The following is a 20823-nucleotide window of genomic DNA, read 5'->3' as shown; positions in this document are numbered from 1 at the left end:
ATATCCTGTAATTAGGTATATTCTTTACTTAATATCTGAATATTAAATAGTAATAAAGACAAACCCTTCTAAATGTAAAAAACCTTGTTGTTCTAAGTCTTTGATTCCATTTGTTTCATTGCATTAAAGCATCAGGTACATCCTTGCACAGATGTAATACATAGAATGCAAGTATTTTGCTTTTTCCTTTATTGCAGAACTTATAATGAATGGGCTCTAAAATTAAAAGTCTCTCTTTCTTTCTGCTCCTGAGATTTGAGGCACATTGATGGATTTTATTTATTTATTTATTTAGGCAACATGCTCTGTAACTTCTGAAGCAAACTGTACTTGCTTACAATACAAGCTTTGTTTGATTTCACTTCAATTTGATTCAGCAACATTAATATCAAGACCAAAAACCTTCTCAGAATGAGGTCTCCACTTGAGGGTAAAAATTGTACCACCCTCCCACAGGTCCAAAATCCCACTGCCATTGGTCAGGGTCAAATACCACTGGCTCTGCTTTCTGAGTAACTCTCTGCCATTTGAGAAAGTAGAAGCCAAAGGTAAGTTTTACTACTTCTTTTCTTGATTGGTAAATTGGATTCTTAAAGATGGAAATAGTTTTTTTGATATTTGTTTTATTCTATCATGGAAAATACTAATTCAAATGAGGTAGACTACGGATGCTATTTACTTTATTTTTTTTCTTTAAACATTTCTTAGTTCCTTCCTGTGAAAGGTGTATATGATCTTCAATAAAATATTTGAACTGACAGCTACAGTAGATGCCAATATAATTACAGTGTGTTCCAATATCTGCTGCATAAAAAAAGTAGAGACACAAACTTTGCAAGCAGGTCCAGGTACTACAGTTATAGAGATACAGTTTAATGGAGGTGAGAAGATAACAGATACTTATTTTGTTGCTGATATTCTTGTTACATGAGATAAAGTCTTTAAAAACTCATACACTTTTATATCTAGGAAATGTAAAAATGGTTTTAAAATTATTTGAACATAAAGAAAACAGAAAATTCTTAAATGATTAATTACATGTAATATTGATAAATAGGAACTGCTCAGAAAAGTTTACACAAGGCAAAAAGAAACCTATGCCTGATACATTAGTGATAATACACAGCATACTTTATTGTTGGACCTTGGGGATGAATGCCAGAATCAAGCCAACCATAAAATGAGGCCAGTAACAATCCTGACAAAAATAGGGAACAGAAAATAAAGACAAGGAAAAACAAATTATTTCATGTTTTCTTTGGCTATTAAACCAGCAGCAACAATTAAAAGAACTGGGAATACAGAACTGAGTGAGGGCCATAACGAATGTATTCTTCTTATATTTGAAGGCTCTGTAATAGAATTATTTGTAAAAACAAAACAAACAAAAAAACTTTAATAATCTTGTAAGACACCATTGAAAAGCTGCCATTCAATTAAGACTTGTTCAAAGACTAGCTAAGCTGTCTCTGGGTTTTCCCAGAAGCAGATAAAAAAATTGTTTGAAAAAACACTGGAAGGAAAAATGAGTGCCTTGTGCAGTTCATCATCCCCACTGGAATTTCATATCCTCGTGCCTAAACCTGCTTCATAAAGACCTTCTTTCAAGTAGCTGAAGTTCAGTCTGTTGCTCAAACTATGCAACCTCAAAAGGAAAGGTTCTCATGAATTTCTTATCTCTCATACACTGGGTAGTTTTTTAAGCAGCTAGAATTTATAAGTGAAATAATAAAATACCATAATACGACTGAGGATTGTACATAGTATCATAGGGAGTACAGTTTATTAGTCCTTATTGGACCTATTCAGCAATTATTACTGTCAATACTCCTGTTGAAATCAATCATAGCTATAGGTAAGTAAAGGATTGAATAAGGAATGCTAAATAGAGCCATACACATGGATATTTTAGATATTAGTGAATGGATCACTTAAGTGTGAGAGGGAAGGAATGTTAATATTCAGTCCTATCCTATTTTCTACTGATTTTATTAAAATATGGAACATTTAAATCAATTTCACATGTTTGATATTCTAGCTGGGGAAACGAGGTGACTATCACACCACCACTTCTTATTGGAGCTAGTTAAAAGAATGGATCGAGTGGGTAAGAAAAAATGCAGCATACCATTCCTTTAAGTAGTGGTGGGGACATACTGTTTTTATTTTTTTCAGTTGGAGATCTGCAGAAGGGATATTTTTAAAATATATCATGCCTTCCAACCAGTTGAAATGCCATATTTCAACCTATTGGTAAACAGAGTAAAAGTACTTGAAATAAGATACTACTGGAATGGTGGAAAAAAGATTCTACTCTTCTTGGGTTTGTAGGGGAAATATAGAATTCTGTTGCAGGACATTTTGAAAGGTGAATCATTATTAACGTGATGTATAAAAAGTCTACTAATTTGGCCCTTGATTACCTTCTCAAATGTCATTTTATGCTGGAATTGAAAGGGCCAACGTTATTAGAGTCAAAATGTATTCCTCTTTCAGCTTTTCAGAGCTATTCTCATAGAGGCAAGTTTTGTCAAGAAATCCTCTGTTAATGTTCTCTTGAAACACATGAAAATCAGTGGGCCAGATACTAAGCTGTGGTAAATCAGCACATGCCCAATGAAGTCTGCAGAGCTATGCTGATATATACCAGCAGTGGATCTGACTGAATGATCCTGATTCAAATGAAATTGTAAGGTAAATTCACATTAACATAATCATCAATTAATAAATACTTTCAATCAATGATCCTGGAATTTTTATGAAAGCTCCTCAGTCTTCAGAATTCTTGCTAAAATTCTTATATCCTGCTTGTATAAGATTGAAATTTTGCAGGTTATTTGCAGTATTTATGCATATTATGTTTCCATTTAGAAAGAATTGAACAATGAAGACATTTGCAAATATTTTTCTGGGACTTTTTATCTTTGAGACCATTGTGGCTGCTCCTACAATAGATACCTTAACTTATGACTCTGAAACCTATGATGTAGCATTGGAAGACTTGGATAATCTTTATGACTACAATGAAAACCTCCCCGTGGACCAGGCAGAGGTAATCTGAACTTCACTTATTTTGCTTTTCCAAAAAGTAAAATGCATAAATGCAGTGGTTATTTAGGATATTTTTAACTATTCATCATTGAGACAGGTCTATTTGTGTGGTGGCTATTGCATACAGTTGACTCAACAGTTTTCTGTGTAATTTAATATACCATATTTAACACATGATTTCTCCCCATCTTCACATGTGGTCCAAGATGTGCCCCTGAATTTTTTAGAGCGAATCCTTGAGATTATAGCCAATAGCCTCTGTTTCTCTTAGCTTTCCTCACTTGGCTCTGATACAGGTTGGAGGCTCTCATGGTGGTGCCACTATGGTAGTGGGACAAAACCGAGAAATGGAGACAGTTGGGATGGAAGAAACATCTACAGTGCCCCATAAAGTGGGATAGAGCAAGGCTGTTTCCTGAGGTTGCATTATAGAACAATGGATACACGGGATACAGGTATTTCAGCCCAAAAGCTCTTTCTATAACTGTTGGAACAGAGATGAAGGAAAGGAGGAGGGAAGGAAAGGGGAATAAGAGAAAAGCAAGAATGGAAGAAAGATAATTAAGGAGAAAAGACTAAAAGAGAAAATGATTAAACTGATTATAGTCCACTCCTGCTGTAAGGACTTAGGCAAACTCCCAAAGAGGCAATGGGGGTTTGCCTGAGTCAGCACTGAGTGCTAAGAAAATATGAAGAATAAAAGAATGTTAACTAATGTTAGATTTAGATAATAAAAACAAGACTTGTATTAAATATTATATGTTGGGGGTTCTGAATCTGAATCCTTCCTGTGGCATCAGATGTTGATTAGGGCACAAACAAAGCAATGCCATCCCTGTCTATCATGCTGTTTGCCAGAAGGACTAGCTTGTTGTGTTTCTATAACTTCTTTATGAGGACAGGTTTTTGACCTCTCATTTAGCCCTTAACCTGGATCATCAGTGAGCTGCTTCTTGTCTGGTCCCTACCCTTTGATATGCTCAGTTTGGACGGCCCTGCCAGGAGTAAAAGTTCCTACCCGCCCAGCTCTGAGGGTCATTGGAATGTGCAAGGTTGCATCAAGGTGCAGTCCCCACTCCACAAAGTTTTGGTGCTCATTACCTAACAGAATTATACAGGTTTACAGGAGTTGTTATTGTTTTAGGGTTTGATGATCGAGGACAGTAACTGTAACTAACATTTGGTAACTATGTAATAAACATTTCCCAGCAGTCAAACAGTAGGCCAGAGTCAGATGGTGTAAGTTTGCATAGGTCTATTGAAATAAATGCTGAATACTAGCATAGAATCTGGCCCTAAGGTCATAAACACTCACTGATGTAATGCAGGGGAACTGTACTGTTCCTTTTAAAATAGGGAGGAAGATTTCTGCCAAGCCAGGGATCTGCCTTGATGGAAAAATGCTTGAAATGGTTTTAAATGTTCCCAAAATACAAGGTCCACAATGAGCTGGTTGCTTTCAGGAATGTTTGCAAACTGCCTGCTAATGATCATCTTCCTTCCCTGCTCCAGACATGGTGAAAAGGTGGCTGACTCTCCCCTACAGAGATGACTCCCCTTAGTCTATCTCCCCTATGCACGGCCCCCATTTGCAGACACCCAGCTCTCCCCACACTCATGTTTCCTGTGTGTCTTCCCTGAGAAATTTACCTGCACTCATTGAAAGCCTCAGCTGCATGTCAGCTGAGTATATTTGATGTTGATTAATATGTGATACTTATGCCTTGCTTCCATCTGCAAAATAAAGAAACCTACATCACTACTGTAGGGCTTCTCTTATTTAAGAGAGACAATTTTGCACCTGCTACCCTTCCTTTGTGATGTCTGAATTAAACCAGTAAATATATTACACCACCGAATGCTAGTGGTGAATATAATGAATCCCATGCACTCTGTTCTCTTTGTGAGTTGCCCAGTAAGCTCCCATTTCATCAAGACATGGAGTGGCTCTCTTTACCAAATTCCAACGATTAAGGATCGAAACAGGGCTAGCTTCTTGTGGCTCACTTCCTGCTAAATGGTAGTGCAGGGTTCAGTGCTTAATTTGTGCCGGGGTTTCTCTGGACTGAGTCCCGGCACCTCTAGGCTTGGCCATTCATAGCCCTGGCATCTCTGGGCTCCCAGACAGCAGCCACCACTCTCCAGATGCCAAGCTCTGAAGACAGCACTGCCATCAGCAGCAGTGCAGAAATAAGAGTAGCAGGATATGGTGTATTGCCACCCTTACTTCTGCACTGCTGCTGGCGGCAGCACTGCCTTCAGAGCTGGGTGCCCGGCCAGTAGCTATCACTCTCTGGCTGCCCAATCTGTGCTTAATTTGTGGTGGGGCTTGCCAGGGCTGAGCCCTGGCGCCTCTTTCATTACAATTTAAGCAGTGGCAGGGTTCTCAGCCCAATCTTTGCTCCCACCAACCAAAGAGAAGAAGTCTCTCCATCTCAATTTCCCTCCACTTCCCTATGAAAGTAACAAATGGGAGGGTGAGAGCCCCTCAATAGGAAGGAAATCAGAGCTAGAAAAGCCCTATTAAATTGTTTTATCAATCTCTCTCCCCCAAGACAGGATTGTCTCCTATTACTGAGCAGTTCATTCAGTCTTATTTTAAATTCCTTTAGTGATGCATCATCCATCACAGCTCTTGGAAGGTTTTGTAGTTTAAAAGACCTCCTGGTAAGAACATTTTCCAGCTATCTAGCCAAAAAATTTCCTCTGCTTAGTTCCATCTCTTTACTTCTTCCATGTCCCATCCTGAGCAAGTCAAGGCACTCATAGTTCCCTGAAGTCAATGAGAGTTCTGAGTGCTCAGCACTTTTGAAAATCAAGCCACTATAAAGTAGGTGTTTAAATAGGGATTTAGGTGCCTAGGCACCCAAGTTTAAAAATTGTGGCCATAAATTATATTTTAATTGCTAAAAATAATTTGTAATTTGTTTAATTGCTAAAGTTAATTTGTTTAATTGCAAACAAAATTTATCTCCTCATTCCATCACTCCTATGCCTCCTATCTGACATGGAATCCAATTGTACTTATAGATCTGAGCTACATAAAGGGCTCTGTTTAACAGAAATTATTCATGCAATGGCACAGATTATAGGTATTGGTGTGAAGTGATGAGTGATGGTGCAAAAACTCAGGCTAGCTGTAGAATCCCAGTCTATCCCATTTATGGATGGCTGCTCTTTAGGGTCCTGACACACTTCCATTCACTTCAGTGGGCTTTAGATCAAGCCTTAGACCCTTAAGGCACTGTAGACAATTACTCTACCTCTTGCATTAAGCACTTTAAAGTCAAGTGACCTGTGAATTTTTCAAAGTGCCTGATTTACACCAACATCCCATTAAATGTCAATGGGACCTAGACACCAAAGTCAGTTAAGTGCTCTTCAAAATTTTACCCAACAGGTATTATACCTGAGTATTCAAATATGCAAGCACCAAATTCAGTTAGATCTCTGCAGACTGGGAAAAGATATAAAGATATTGAAAGTCTGAGTTCATTCACCATCTAGGTCAGTAGTAAACAGTGGGTAAGAGAAGAATCAGTTCCATTTTGTTTATTTAAAAAGAAAGAGAGTGTGTACTTGATATTCTTTTATGGAAGTCCATCTCTTCAGGCTGGAGATCATGTTGCCTGTGAAGTGAGTACCATCTCAACACTGAATTAATAGATCTGGAAAATGACAACCCTTAGACATTTATCTTGAACATGAGCACAAATAAAGAGCTGGTCGCTTTTTCTAGATTGCAGGGGTCCACTGATGTGAACCTGCTGGAAGGAGCATAGGCAGATCTTGCAATAATGTGAAGTCATATGAGTGTGGTCTCAGAACTTAATGTTTGAGAAACTTAGTCACTAACACTTTCCCTCTGCCCTTTGGGGTTTGTTGGTAGGATGTATCGGGATGAGTGAGCCTGAAGAGAGGTATCTGTAGGAATGTTTGTGAGAAAGAAACCATTTGGAAGGTAGGTGAGGAAAACGGCAGCTGTAATTAGTGGAAGAGATCATGGGGGGAGTTGTGGGCACTTTTAAAAAATTGCCTTGTTGGCCAGATTTATTTATTTTTAAGTAAGGGAGCTCAGAGAAGAGGTCTGGTTGGGTAACTTAAGCAGCCTGCTAGAGGCAAACAGGGCCTTAAATATCCTGTCAATTTACTTCCTCTGATTCCGAGGAGAGTCTATTTCCTTTAAATTTTGTGCTTGGGATCCAGGTCCAGGGGTTCATTTCTGTGACTTCTGTTTTAGAGATTTTCTTTGGGGAATCTTTGTATTCCAGTGAAAATAAATGTATACTGGTATTTTTATAGACTCCATGGACTTTGTGGACTATTTTCTGTAAATTATGTCACCTAGCTGGTGGTTGTTAAAGTTATCTCTGGTGAAGCCTCTAATTTGTTAGTACAACGTTAAGTTTGTAGAGTTAACAGGCTACAAGGATGCTGTCAGTGAGCCCTGAGGTCCCTTCCCACGGTATGTGGATAATAGACCTAACTTTATCTCCTTCAATGTGTTCATCTGGTATAATCAGTGTGTGTGGGAAACATGGTATATGGATGTTAGAAGGGTAAGATAGCTGAGGTTTTGTATTACTTAGGAGAAATGTACTCAATCCTTCATCAGAACTGGGGGGCAGTATAATAGGTAAGGTTAAATTTTGGCTATGAAACCCAAAGTTGGTTCTAGCACCATTGCCCTGAGACCTGCAAGTTCTACTATGGCTTTGTAGTGGAAGGAAATTTATTGTCGGAGAGCCTTAAGTAAAGAAAAGAAGTAACTCAACTAGAAATTTTTGTGGTATTTGTAAACAGACTAGTGCCAACCACAGGCAACAGGAAAAAGAAAATAAACTTAAGAACCAGGAAGAAATGCTGAGGTCCTTACAGAATGAGACTAGGAAGGAGAGATTTAAAAGGCAGCCTTCAAACTTTTTAAATAGGGTTTATCTTTTTAAACTGACAGACAATCATAGTTTAAATATAAGTTGAAATACCACATCTTTTCCTCATAATATTTTTATTAATGATTATTTATATCATAGTAGCAACCAGAGGGTCGCAATCAATATTGGGGCGTCCTTGTACTAGGTTCTATAAAAACCATATACAAAGTCATATTTTCTTCCCCAATATTGGTGTAATCAAAAGACCAGACTGTCAAAGGCACTACTCATGTGAGTAAAATGATCACTGATTCCAGGGTTCAGAGACTTTCATTCAAAGAGGGCTTACACTGAATCTGTTAAATGAAAACTTGATTTGAACAGCATGTAAGACAATACTGAGAACTGAGACTGATTTATGCATATTCCAGCTAGTAAACTCAAAGAAAATCCTAGCACAGTCTGATTACAGGGTATATTTACACATGTCTAATCTATTTTCCTTACAGCAGACAAAGCTGCTTTACAGCAGAAGGAAGGACAAATTGAGACAACATCTACACTATGAACTAGGTGTGTGATCCCCCGCTCTTGTAGACTTACTTGCAGGAGCTTGAGAGGTAGCACAAACATAAATAGTAGTGTAGCTGTGGTAGCATGGGCTATGACAAGTACATACCCATGGGGTTCAGGTGAGTATGTACTCGGCCCCACTAAGCCATATCACCACTGCTGCTGCCCGTGCTACCAGGGCTATTTATACTTGTGCTAGCTCGAAAGGAGCCAGCCAGAGTATGCCTACATGAGCTAGGAATCACACTCCTAGCTTGTAGTGTAGATGTAGCCTAAGAGGCATTGAGATGGAAGTAAAATGTTTTCAACTGAGATCTGCAATGTGATGGGGAAAATCAGTGAGCCTGAGAGATACAAGATGGCTATGTTAGATGACAGGAGCTAAGGAAACGGTAGCAAGTTTAAGAGAAGGGACAGAGATGAGGCCAGGGCAAGACAAGTGAAGAAATTGGATTGGGGAGTTGATGTCAGGAAAAGGGTTAAAACAAAATAATATCCTGTGACTGGTGTTGGGAGTGCAAGGTGGGAAACTGAGTCACAAATCCATCCAATTTAGGCTTAATTAATTTTGACCTTAATTTTGTACAATTTCAGACAGATTTGTTGTTATAATGTCTGCCCATATGTTTATGCCAGACAAACGGATAAGATGGACTTGGTAGAGGGCCCAAGTTACCACATTCCTGGGCACTGGGAAGGTCTCCTGTACTTCATGATGGTAGTCACTGCCTCAGATCTGGTCCTTCAGTCCTGTTCCTTCAGTTTCTGGCCTGGTGTTTGCCCAATTTGGACTTTATATATTTCCTCATCATGCATTATTTAACCTTTCTCCAATCAACATTAAGCACACTAATCATTTGTTTTAGGTAATATGCATGTGCAAGTTTCAATTTACACAACTTTTGCTACTTATACAATTTTCATACCATTCTACATCTGTGTCACCCTGCTCTTGGGATTTCCCAGTAAAGCGGGCTTCTTGTCATTATAGGTTTATATATTTTACCTAAAATCTTCCAGCACATGTTGTCTTTGTCCTGTCATCAATTACATCTGCAATTCCATGAAAAAGGAGAATTGGAAGAACAGCACTCGTGTCAGGCAAAGCTTTGGCCTAAATGTAACCTTATCTAAACTCATTCACTATCCATAATTGTAAATTACTAAAGTGTAACTAACAAAACTCTTAATCTGAACATTCTGCAATTCTTTATATTTCAATATCATTATTTAGAATATGTGTATTATCATACACACATTGGCGATACAAAATGCCACAGCCTCAAAATGTCAGCATTTTCTTTATCTTCCTTAAACATAGGTTTTGAGAGACTTTTTCACTCAGAGTCCAACCCTAGGTTTGCAAATCATTACAAAAAAGCTTTGTCAGTAATTTTCCTGTATTGCATTTTAAGGGGTGTCTTAATTTTAGGGGCTTAATAATCAAAACTGGGGAATAAGAGCCTACACAGAGGATGGCTCAGAAGACTGGTAATTGTCTGCACACTATTTTATCACATACTCATTGGCTTAAACTTTTATTAAGTAAGTTATTATTGCTCAGCTGCCCACACAAAACAAATTTGTGGTGGTAGTTTAATTCATAGTGTACAGGCACATATTACTACAAAAATTCCACCTGCAATTGGCACACTTGTTGGCAATCTCATTTGAGAAGATGAGGACTGAATAGGAGCGAAGATGAAGCTATTAACTCACTCCTACAAGTGAAGGCTCAGATACATTGTCAAGGTAGCGTGAGGAAGCTTGTACTGCTTCTACAACCTACGCTATACTTTCTTGAGCTAGATAGAAGACTTCAGGGAATGTCTGTATAACGCCAACAGACCCCGGTCGTCAGCGGGTGGGATCGAACCTGGGACCTCTGGAGCTAAATATATGAGCCTCTCCTGCATGAGCTAAAAAACATATGGCTGTTAGCTAAGGCTGTAGAGCAGACTCATTAATCTCTCTCTAAGTAGTCTCAGTACCACTAAATGGGACAGAACACTAGACCCAGGAGGTGTGGGTTATATTTACACTTACCGGAGAATCAACGCTGTGGTGATAGATTTACCGGGGGTCAATTTAGCGGGTCTAGTGAAGAACTGCTAAATCGACTGCAGATTGCTCTCCCGTCAACTCCAGTACTCCACAGGAATGAGAAGTGTACGGTAAGTCGACGGTAGAGTGTCTCCCGTCGACCGAGTGTGGTGTAGACATCGCAGTAAATCGACCTAAGCTGCATCGACTCAAGATATGTTAGTCACATAGCTGGAGTTGTGTAACTTAAGTCGACTTACCTCCGTTGTGCAGACAAGGCCTCAGGCTGACAATCCAACACCTTTCATGAGCATGACATGCATTTTTAAGACTTTTCATTTGATGAAGCTAACATGGAGCTGGGAAATCCTCAATCAACAGGGGAATTAAAGCTTTCACAAGACACCATTTGTCCTTTATCTTAACACTGAAAATCTCCTGCTTTCTATTAGCTTCTTATATAGCTCAACTGTGATGGAGGTATACAAACCCCACACTGGAGGAGGGGTTAAGGAGCTGCTCTGGGCCTGTGTGACTCTGACCTACCCCAGCTACAAAGCCTTCGTAGGCTGGAGGAAGAGCTTAAAAAGGGAAGCAAATTAGCTCAGTGGCAGACAGGCAGGTGACCTGAACTCCTCTCCCGGGAAGGAACACCACAGGTACTCTTGCTGTCTCAGGCCTGCTGATACTGATCTGACCAACTTGCAAAGGAGGGACTGGTGACTTTTGAAGGTCAGAAACTTTATCTCTGTGTTCTGTTATTTACTTTACCCTGTGGGAAGAACAGGCAGGGGTAGGAAGTGATCTAGGGAGGCAGCTATAAAACACCCCATACTGTAGGGTTTAGCTGCGATTGGAGCTTGGTGGAGAGGGTGGGCCCAGGCTCCCCTACCAAGATTTAAAGAGTGGACTATAGCAGATGTCTATCCCTCAGTGAAGAACCTAGCTGGGGAAGACACTGACCCAAGGGGAGCAACAAAGAGTCCTGTGGCACCTTATAGACTAACAGATACTTGACCCAAGGGGGAATTTCCAAAGCCCTTGCTGACTTCAGAAGTCACATTGTTGGACTTTGTATACCCCAAAAGGGGTGGTCACCTTTGAGTGACCTGGCCAGAGGGCTGAGCCTCTGAAAGAACAGAGCTCCACCACCAGATGGAGCTATAGTGAGAAAGGGGAACACCTGGAAAGAAGACATCTCCCAAACCCTGGCCTGAGCACTAGGCAGCACTAGTGGTAAGTGTTCGCACCAAGGTTTAACTGCAGCTCTTAAATTTGTTCAGTTATTCATGATTGCCTTCACCCACTTGCACTCTTCAAAAAAATATTAAAGCTCATGGATATTAAAGGATAGTCATAAAGTCACATGGCTGCAAATCTGTAATTGTAAGTAATTGATAGAAGTCTTGGAAAAACTGCCCTAGAGCATATGGGTAGCAGATCAGCATATCTATTCCCTGCCCCCAATATGACCCCTACATACGTGGAAAGTGGCATGCACAGGACCTTGAGCTGTCACAAAATGATCATAATGGTCCCTTTTGACCTTAAAATCTATGACTATGACTTGCATGAGAAGGGAGTTCCACTCTGACTATGAATTATCTGCCATCCACTCATTTGCACCTCCTGAGCTGCAAAGAGACCAGATCTAAGTATCAAAACTGGCCCAGTACAGCTTTATACAGTATTATTGCTACCACTGGGTTTTTAGCACTGGTCCAACCAAAAGAGCTGCTGAAGGCTGACTTATTTCACACACCTAATACATTTCTAAACAAAACATCAAGACCAGAAACTAGGGCACCTGAAACTGCAAATGAAATTGGTAATCAGGCTGGATGGAGTCAGAGTCAGAATTTGATTTCATTGGTATCAGTGTAAACCCAGCGTCTCTCCATTTAAATCTGTTACAAGTACAACAGAAGTGAGAAGTAAAGCCTCAATCATACCAGTAGAATTAGTGGTTACTCAGGATTTACACCAGCATGTCTGAAATCAGCATGCAACTCACAAACTCTTGCCCTTCGAAAGAGGAGCCTCAGGATACCTATTTGTGATTCTGTGGCCAAAGATGAATGGATGGAACATTCCTACTTCCCATAAGAAATTCAGTGGAAGAACCCAGGATCCTTCCTGTGTCCATGGACACAGACGTTAGCTTCTGAAGAATCACCATACAACTAATTTTGTTTGCACAGAGCTATACATATAACAGTGTACCTGCCTTGAAGAACTTGCCATCTAAATAAATGTTACTTTAACATGCAATTTGCGGCTTTCTCACTGGGTTATAGATTTTAAGATAAAGAGGAACAAAGAAAGAAACTAGGCTGAGGCAACTTCTGTAATAAACATCTTAAATTGCTAGGCATTTTCTTGTATAGTAGCTGCCATCTTCTGTACCATGCAATCTGCCCCTCTTCCTTCAAATGCCTCCCCAAAACTCATTTGCTTTTAAATTATTGTTTCATCACTCATTTCTGTTCAGGGGTATTTGCTCTCTTTTGTGCCTCACCATAAAAGTTCATAAACATCACAAAAATAATGTAAAGTAAAACAGCAAAAAGCTAATACATTACTTTGAGTTATGAATAATACTCTCCCTCCATTTTACTCTCTGCCTACGATATACTGTGCCTATGGACATATGAAAACTGGTTTTGAGTGCCTCATTCCATGAATAGCATCTAAAGAAAGCTGGGATGCTGGTGGAAGAGAAAGTCTATAGAACATTGGTACTGACTTTGGGGCTTATCCAAAGCCAGCTGATTTCAATGGAAAGAATCCCATTGATTTTAATGGGCTTTGGATCAGGCGCAACATTAGTAAATTTCATACCTGAGATGAAGAGTTGTACAAAAAGTCTAACTAGAAAGTATTTCTAAGAAGTATTGAACACCTACAATTCAAACAAAAGTCAGTCTGAGCCGGGAGTGCTCAGCACTTCTGAAAACCAGATCTTAAGTTATCTAAGATATAGACCTACAATTACAAAGGTGACTAGTAATTTTAGGTGCTCAACTTGACATGCCTGAAAGAGGCCTAATTTTTGGAAGTGGGTGCTCAGCACTTCCTTTTAGGCATTCCAAGTTGCGCATCCAAATTAAGTTGTCACTTATGAACATTTAGTACATACTGTGTAAATAGACAAGGAGAAAAATTACAAGATGCTATGTGGGTATCTGAGCTTAAAAGATTTCATGGTGTTATATTATATTAAATTCCTTGAGAAATAGTTTGACCATGTGGTTAAATATCACTGGTCTACAATTTTTGAGAAGTCGTCTGCTTCAGAGATAAAATGTGCTATTTATTATGTATTTTGATGTGCTGAATTCAAATATGACAATTAAACAACTGATTGGCTCCTGTTTCTAAGATATTTAAGTTTTTACATTTTATGTCTATGTATATTGTGTAAATAGTAGAGTTTTAATCATAAATTGTAAACCTACGTCTTTTCATGTGTTTATGGTTGCTTTACATGATAATATTTCACCTGTCCTGTTTATGTAACACTTTAAAAATCAGCAAAAGGGTTATATAAATAAAATGTATTATGAAACAAAAGGCAAAAAACTATTATGTACATAGTTTAGTCCTATTCAGTGTCTACTCGGCGCTTCTTGGCTTGTCTCTTGTATTCATTAAATGGCGCATCTCTTGTCACTATCCAGCAATAGTCTGCAAGTATTGATGGGCTCCATTTGCCCTGATAGCGTTTCTCCATTGTTGCAATGTCCTGGTGAAATCGCTCACCGTGCTCATCGTTCACTGCTCCATAGTTCGGTGGAAAAAAATCTAGATGAGAGTGCAAAAAATGTATCTTTAGTGACATGTTGCAACCAAGGCTTTTGTATGCCTTGAAGAGGTTTTCCACCAACAACCTGTAGTTGTCTGCCTTGTTGTTTCCAAGAAAATTTCTTGCCACTAACTGGAAGGCTTTCCATGACGTCTTTTCCTTGCCACGCAGTGCATGGTCAAATGCATTATCTCGAAGAAGTTCACGAATCTGAGGACCAACAAAGACACCTTCCTTTATCTTAGGTTCACTTAACTTCACTTGGAAATTTTCCACTGAGGTACATGAAAGCTACTTGTGTTTTGTCAATGGCCTTGACAAAGTTCTTCATCAGACCCAGCTTGATATGTAAGGGTGGTAACAAAATCTTCCTTGATTCAACAAGTGGTGAATGCTGAACACTTTTCCTCCCAGGCTCCAATGACTGTCAGAGTGGCCAATCTTTCTTGATGTAGTGGGAATCTCTTGCACGACTATCCCATTCGCAGAGAAAACAGCAGTACTTTGTGTATCCAGTCTGCAGACCAAGCAAGAGAGCAACAACCTTCAAATCGCCACAAAGCTGCCACTGATGTTGGTCATAGTTTATGCACCTCAAAAGTAGTTCCATCCTTTTGACGGTCACGGAACATGGAAACCCTAACATCACCTGCCAGGAGATTCCACTGCTGTAGTCTGGAGCCCAACAGCTCTGCCTTAATCTTGGGTAGTTCCAAATCCCTGACAAGGTCATTCAGTTCACCTTGTGTTATGAGGTGTGGTTCAGAGGAGGGGGATGGGAGAAAATGTGGGTCCTGTGACATTGATGGTTCAGGACCAGAAGTTTCATCCTCTTCCTCGTCTGACTCAAGTGAGAATGATTCTGGTGCATCAGGAACCAGCAGTCCTTCTCCGTGGGGTACTGGGCGTATAGCTGATGGAATGTTTGGATAATGCACAGTCCACTTTTTCTTCTTTGACACACCTTTCCCAACTGGAGCCACCATGCAGAAGTAACAATTGCTGGTATGATCTGTTGGCTCTCTCCAAATCATTGGCACTGTAAAAGGCATAGATTTCCTTTTCCTGTTCAACCACTGTCGAAGATTTGTTGCACAAGTTTTGCAGCATATGTGTGGGGCCCACCTCTTGTCCTGATCTCCAATTTTGCAGCCAAAATAAAGGTGATAGGCTCTCCTAACCATAGTGGTTATACTGCGCTTTTGTGATGCAAAAGTCACTTCACCACAAACATAGCAGAAGTTATCTGCACTGTTCACACAAGTACGAGGCATCTCTGCTCACTTTGGCTAAACAGAAATGTGTCCCTTTGCAAAATCAAAAACACAAATAAGAGAGCACGACACTGTATGATTTCTAGAGCTGATATAGGGCAATTTGTTCAGCAGAGTGATGTAAGCTTCGTTATGATTGCATCATCCATAACTTCTAGGAATAACATGATGCAATTCATATCATGTATGTATACCAGCTTCAGATTGCATCATTCATTATTTTGCCTAAAAAGCAAGTACTGTCCAAACCCAGTCATAGATTTATTCACAGATCCAGTCAAAGATGTATTTTAGTCATTTCTGGTTTAAATTGAAATGCCTTCCCTTTATAACTCACTTATCCTCTGCCATTCCCAAGTCAAGGGTCGTATATACTGACCCAATAGCATATCTTGAAAACCAGAGCCAATCAACAATTTTAAGCATCATTTTCGTTCTCAGTGACCAAGAATTAGTAAAGTTTGACTACATTTATTTCAGAAGCATTTTCGCTGTAGAGCAGTGTATTCTGTCATAATGTGTATGCACAAAGGAACAGAGTTAAGATTATATGTGCAACTTTAAGATTGTCCTTTGCTTACCTTTGAGGGTATAAGTGTGCAACTTTAATGTTTTCTCTCTGTGTGAGTAAAGGGATATATTTATACACAATTTGCTTATGTTTTGGTGTGTTATGCAAGGCAAGGGAGATTTGTAATGATTTAAAGAATCACACTATTTAACAAAGAAAAACAAATTCCTATAGAAAAACAAAACAAAAAAAACAAACACATACTTTGACCCTCTGTAATGTCTTTGTAAAATTCTTCACTTTCTTAAAATAAGAAAGGAATTGCAGAGAACTACAGAGAAAAAACCTACTAAATCATCTAGAAATGTTTTTGCCTGAAATATCTAATAAGGCAAATCCTGCCAAAAATAAACAAACATCTGAAAGACAAAGGGCCATTTTTGACAGTCTAGGAAACATCTTTCTCTTATTAAAATTTTGCGTGATCTATCACATATGTAAAAGATGGAGGCCTGCAGAACTCAGAAGCTTGATAATAAGAAACAGACTTTTACCTCTAGGTCACTGGTTCAAATCCAACCCCTGTGTAGTGGCCAAGAAGTGTTCAGAGTTTGTGACTTGTTTGTAATACATATCAGTGGTTTCTGTCCATTTTCTAGTGGAGAAATGTCGACATAAAAATCACCATTTAAACTGGCATTTTCCTCGACAACTTCAGCAGAGGTGCTAAGACTTAAATGGACTTTAAGAATGTCTCAGTAACTCTCTGTTTGCAATAGCCTCTCCAGATCAGTGTTTAAACTCATTGGCAGGACAAGTATAGGGAAGCTCCCATTGTCCATGCTATCATTTCTGTGTTTGAAAAAATGCAGTTTCAGTCATGTATCTTTCATAAGCTCTAAATTTAAAATAAAATACCTGTAATATTACACAGGAACGCAATAGGAGAAGTGATGATCTTATGCTTAGGGTATAGGAGTGGAGGCTGGAATAGCAGGATTTACTTCCTGACTCTGCTAAAGATTGTCTGTGACCTTGGACAAGTCACCTAGCGTGAAATCCTGGCTCCACTGAAGTCAATTGGAATTTTGTCACTGCCCTCTATAAAGGCAGGATTTCACTTTTAATCAATTTTCTTCAGTTTCCCAACTGGAAAACCAGGGATAATACTTATTTCAGAGGGGTTCTGTGGGACTTAATTCATCTCAATAAGTGCTTTGAGATCCTCAGAATATGTAAGTAGAAAGAGTACATACTGTAAACATCAATGTTCCAATAATGTGCCTAAAAATATGGATCATAGGGTATAATAATGGTGTGGTAGACAGGAATGTTGGTAGGAAACCTATCTTTACGACTTCACCCCTGTCATATAACATAGACCACGTTTACAAGAAGTTATTGGACATCTGTCAATAACTACTACCTCTGAACCTCAATGGCTTTCTTCCCCAGAATTTTCTTTGGAGTACAATTTCCATATCTTACTTGAATAAAAATGTGCACAAAGCCATTACTGAGTTTGGAAACACATTCTGGATGGGTTAAAACTTTTCCAAATCTGCACTTACAAAAAGTGAAACTTTACAGATGTCCACAAAACAAAGAAAGTTAACTTCTGTAGACAGACATATGCAAACACTTTTGCACAACACCAGCCCAGGGTCAATACGTTTGGAATGCATCTCTCCCTCTAGGCTTTCTCCATTCAGAGAACATCTGCCCCTATTTCCTGTGTTCTCTTGGTCTTCTTTTGATTTGTCCACCCGTCCATTCCTGTTAAAGCTGTCTCACTCTCAGCCCCACAGATTGGAACAGTATGTGTTTTTGGTAGATACACTGATAAGGTGCATCCTTACTTCCTATTACCCCACATTGGCAAGCACTCATTTGCTGTCTTTTGAAGTTGTTAGTTTTTCCTTACTCCATTTGCCGTTTTCTCTTACACATTTAGAAACATTAGTGCTTCCTAATTCCAGCACCACATGCTTTCCTTTTAATTATATTGAAGTGATAGTATCTGTGAATTGTTTCAATCAAAACAAATATTGCTGCTTTCCATACACAGTCATTAGGACAAGATAAAAACATAGGGCTTGATTCTGTGTGGTATTAAACAACTTCTATGAGCTTCTAAACTGCCTCACTGTTCACTGACTTCAATGGAACTCATCACTAGAGCTGGTCAGGCATGTTTTGGCAGTTTTCCCATTGAAAAATGTTGATTCGTCAAAACTGAAACTTTGCAGGAAAGAGTCAGTTTTGACATTTTTTTTTACTTAAATTGAAAAAAATCAAAACAGATAGTTTCAAAATCATCAAAACAAAATGTTTCAGTTGACTGGAAATAGTTTTATTTTCAGTTTGTTGATTCATGAAAGTTTTCAAGATTGACTTTTGTCCCAGTTCAGGATAGATTTTTTTTGGAAATCTTGATTTTCCCAGATTTTGTTGGGGAGGGGAGGGGGGAACAATATTTACCCTCTTCAGCTCTACTCAGCACCTCATAGTACTGGGACCTGTAATCACCCCCGAAGTTTAAATCAAACTATTTCTGTTCAATGAGTATAATGTAAATGGTTGCCAGGATCTCTTCCATACAGCATTATGGTTCTTAACATTACAAGCACCAATACGAAATTACAGCACAATATTTAAAGAGATTATAATAAGTGTGTTTTGTATTCCCGGACAATCCTGGAATCTGTCTTTCCAAAACAAACATACTGAAAGTATAATCAAGCTAAGTACTTGTATGGGGGCATATGGACAATTTTGTTCATGTTTAGGACATAGACCAAGTGCCATGTGTGTTTGTTCGTAAGTTATTTGTCCTTCATGAAAGGCCTGATTTAAAAAAAAAAAATCCTAGCAGTAAAAGTCCTCCTCATTCAAATGCAGGTAGCTAGGATTTATGCACAGTAGTTCAGGCCATCCAGCAACCCGCACTCAACTGGAGCCAAGGAGACAAGAACGGATGGGCTTGGCCCAGGAAGGGGCAGTGCCAAATCACCTGGGAGATGTGGGGATTCAGCTCCTCTCCCATGTCACCTGGTGCAACTTGTGTAAAGCCCCAAATAGTTTGTAAACTGCTGTTCCCCCCTGGCCAGTTATCATGGTATGAATGCCCCTCTCCAGCACTGCTCACATATGGACACAGAGGAGTGAGTGTTAACTGCACCACCCTGCGCTTTCCGGAGAGAATCTACCTCCACACTTGTAAAGGCAGGTTAAGTATGCAAATCATGTTGACAGCACCCATCCAAATTGCAAAATAAACCATTTACTAGGAGAAGAAAGCTCTAGGACTAGATGCAGGCTGCCAATAATAATTGTATACAGCACACAGATGCCTGTGGTTTGGTTTCTAATTTTTATAACACTTCAGAATTCTGAATCTGGACTATTCTTCAGTTCAGCTTCTCTAGTTTGAAAATAAATAAATCAAAGTGGTTTAACTAGGGAGTCCATTATGGCCAGCACACCAGCATGTGATGTCTGTTCCGTTGTCTGGGCTGATGCAAGGACAGGCAGCTATATTCCATTCTATAAAGCATTCTTTAAACACAATACTGATTTGGTGTCAGGCCTTGTGGAGTGGACTTTACTCTTTTGAGTGAAAATTCCTCATTGTCCCTCCCCTCTCCTTCCCCCCCCAAAAAGATATTCCTTAAACACCTACACAGTAATGATTTATGGAACTTGGGCAACAAATGAGGCATTTCAATTGGGTCCAAACACTAAGAGGCTTCCCTACACCTTAATATGGAGGAATATATGCCAATTTATTGAACAGTTTACAGACAGAATTAGTTCTAGCCCAACTCCTTGGGGCTCATTTTCATGGTACAAACATAAGGCCCAAACCAGTAATCCTTTCTAAGGCACTTACTTCAGTGGGAGCTGAGCTTGAATTTTATAAATTATACTTGGCAGTTATCTAGCACCTTAAATGTTCAAAGCACTAGACAGACATTAACTACTTGTTCCTTATCAAATGAAAATACTAATGTTCACCCACCCTCAGAGGGGCATTTCAGATAGATAAGCATTGTTATTTCCATTTTACATATGGGGAAATGGCGGCAGAGAGGTGAAGAGTCTTGTCAAAGACCACACAGTGAGTCAGTGGTGGCAGAATCCAAAGTAGAATTTGTGACCAATTGATTCCCAATCCTGCATTCACTCCTTCAAACCTAGGGTGACCAGATAGCAAGTGTAAAAATTCGGGACGGGGTGGGGGGTAATAGGTGCCTATATAAGAAAAAGCCCTCAAAATCGGGACTGTCCCTATAAAATCGGGACATCTGGTCACCCTATTCAGACCACAATGCCTATTTGCAATGGTAGGCTTCTCCTATACTCACTTGCCAACACTACTTTGTTCTGTGATAGCAGCAGACGTGACACTAGAATCCATAGGTGCTGAACCAGGGGTGCTGCCTCACCCCCTGGCTTGAAGTGGTTTCCATTATATACAGCGTTTGTTATTTGGTTCATTGGACTTCAACATCCCCTACATATATACAAATTGTTTCAGCACCCCTGCTAGAGACTAGTCACATTCATTTTTCCCTAAAGTAGTTTTGGAGCAACACTGACAGAATGCAGCTTTATAGTTAGTATAGTAACAAAAATTGGTTCTTCCAACTTATTAGGTGGTTGGACTCAGGGAAGGAAAAAATGTTTTCT

The 20823-nt window shown here is 39.4% G+C and overlaps 1 protein-coding gene across 3 annotated transcripts in view; it reads left to right on the top strand.

The window, feature by feature from the left end:
• Positions 1-401: 401 nt before the first annotated feature.
• EPYC (epiphycan) overlaps positions 402-20823 on the top strand; it is a 33169-nt gene continuing 12747 nt past the window's right edge. Inside the window, exons 1-2 of one of the 3 annotated variants that reach the window (XM_034756077.1) lie at positions 402-548; positions 2872-3052. In XM_034756077.1, the coding sequence (XP_034611968.1) occupies positions 2885-3052 (168 nt within the window). In that variant the 5' untranslated portion in view covers positions 402-548; positions 2872-2884. Of the gene's footprint in view, positions 549-1764; positions 1856-2526; positions 2695-2871; positions 3053-20823 lie in introns of those variants that run through there. The other 2 variants (XM_034756250.1, XM_034756164.1) reach the window with 2 other exon arrangements.

Source organism: Trachemys scripta, chromosome 1 (assembly GCF_013100865.1).
Source record: "Trachemys scripta elegans isolate TJP31775 chromosome 1, CAS_Tse_1.0, whole genome shotgun sequence".
Lineage (NCBI taxonomy): Eukaryota > Metazoa > Chordata > Testudines > Emydidae > Trachemys > Trachemys scripta.
The sequence above is the reverse complement of the archived record's forward strand: the minus strand, read 5'-3'. Positions and strand labels throughout refer to the sequence as shown.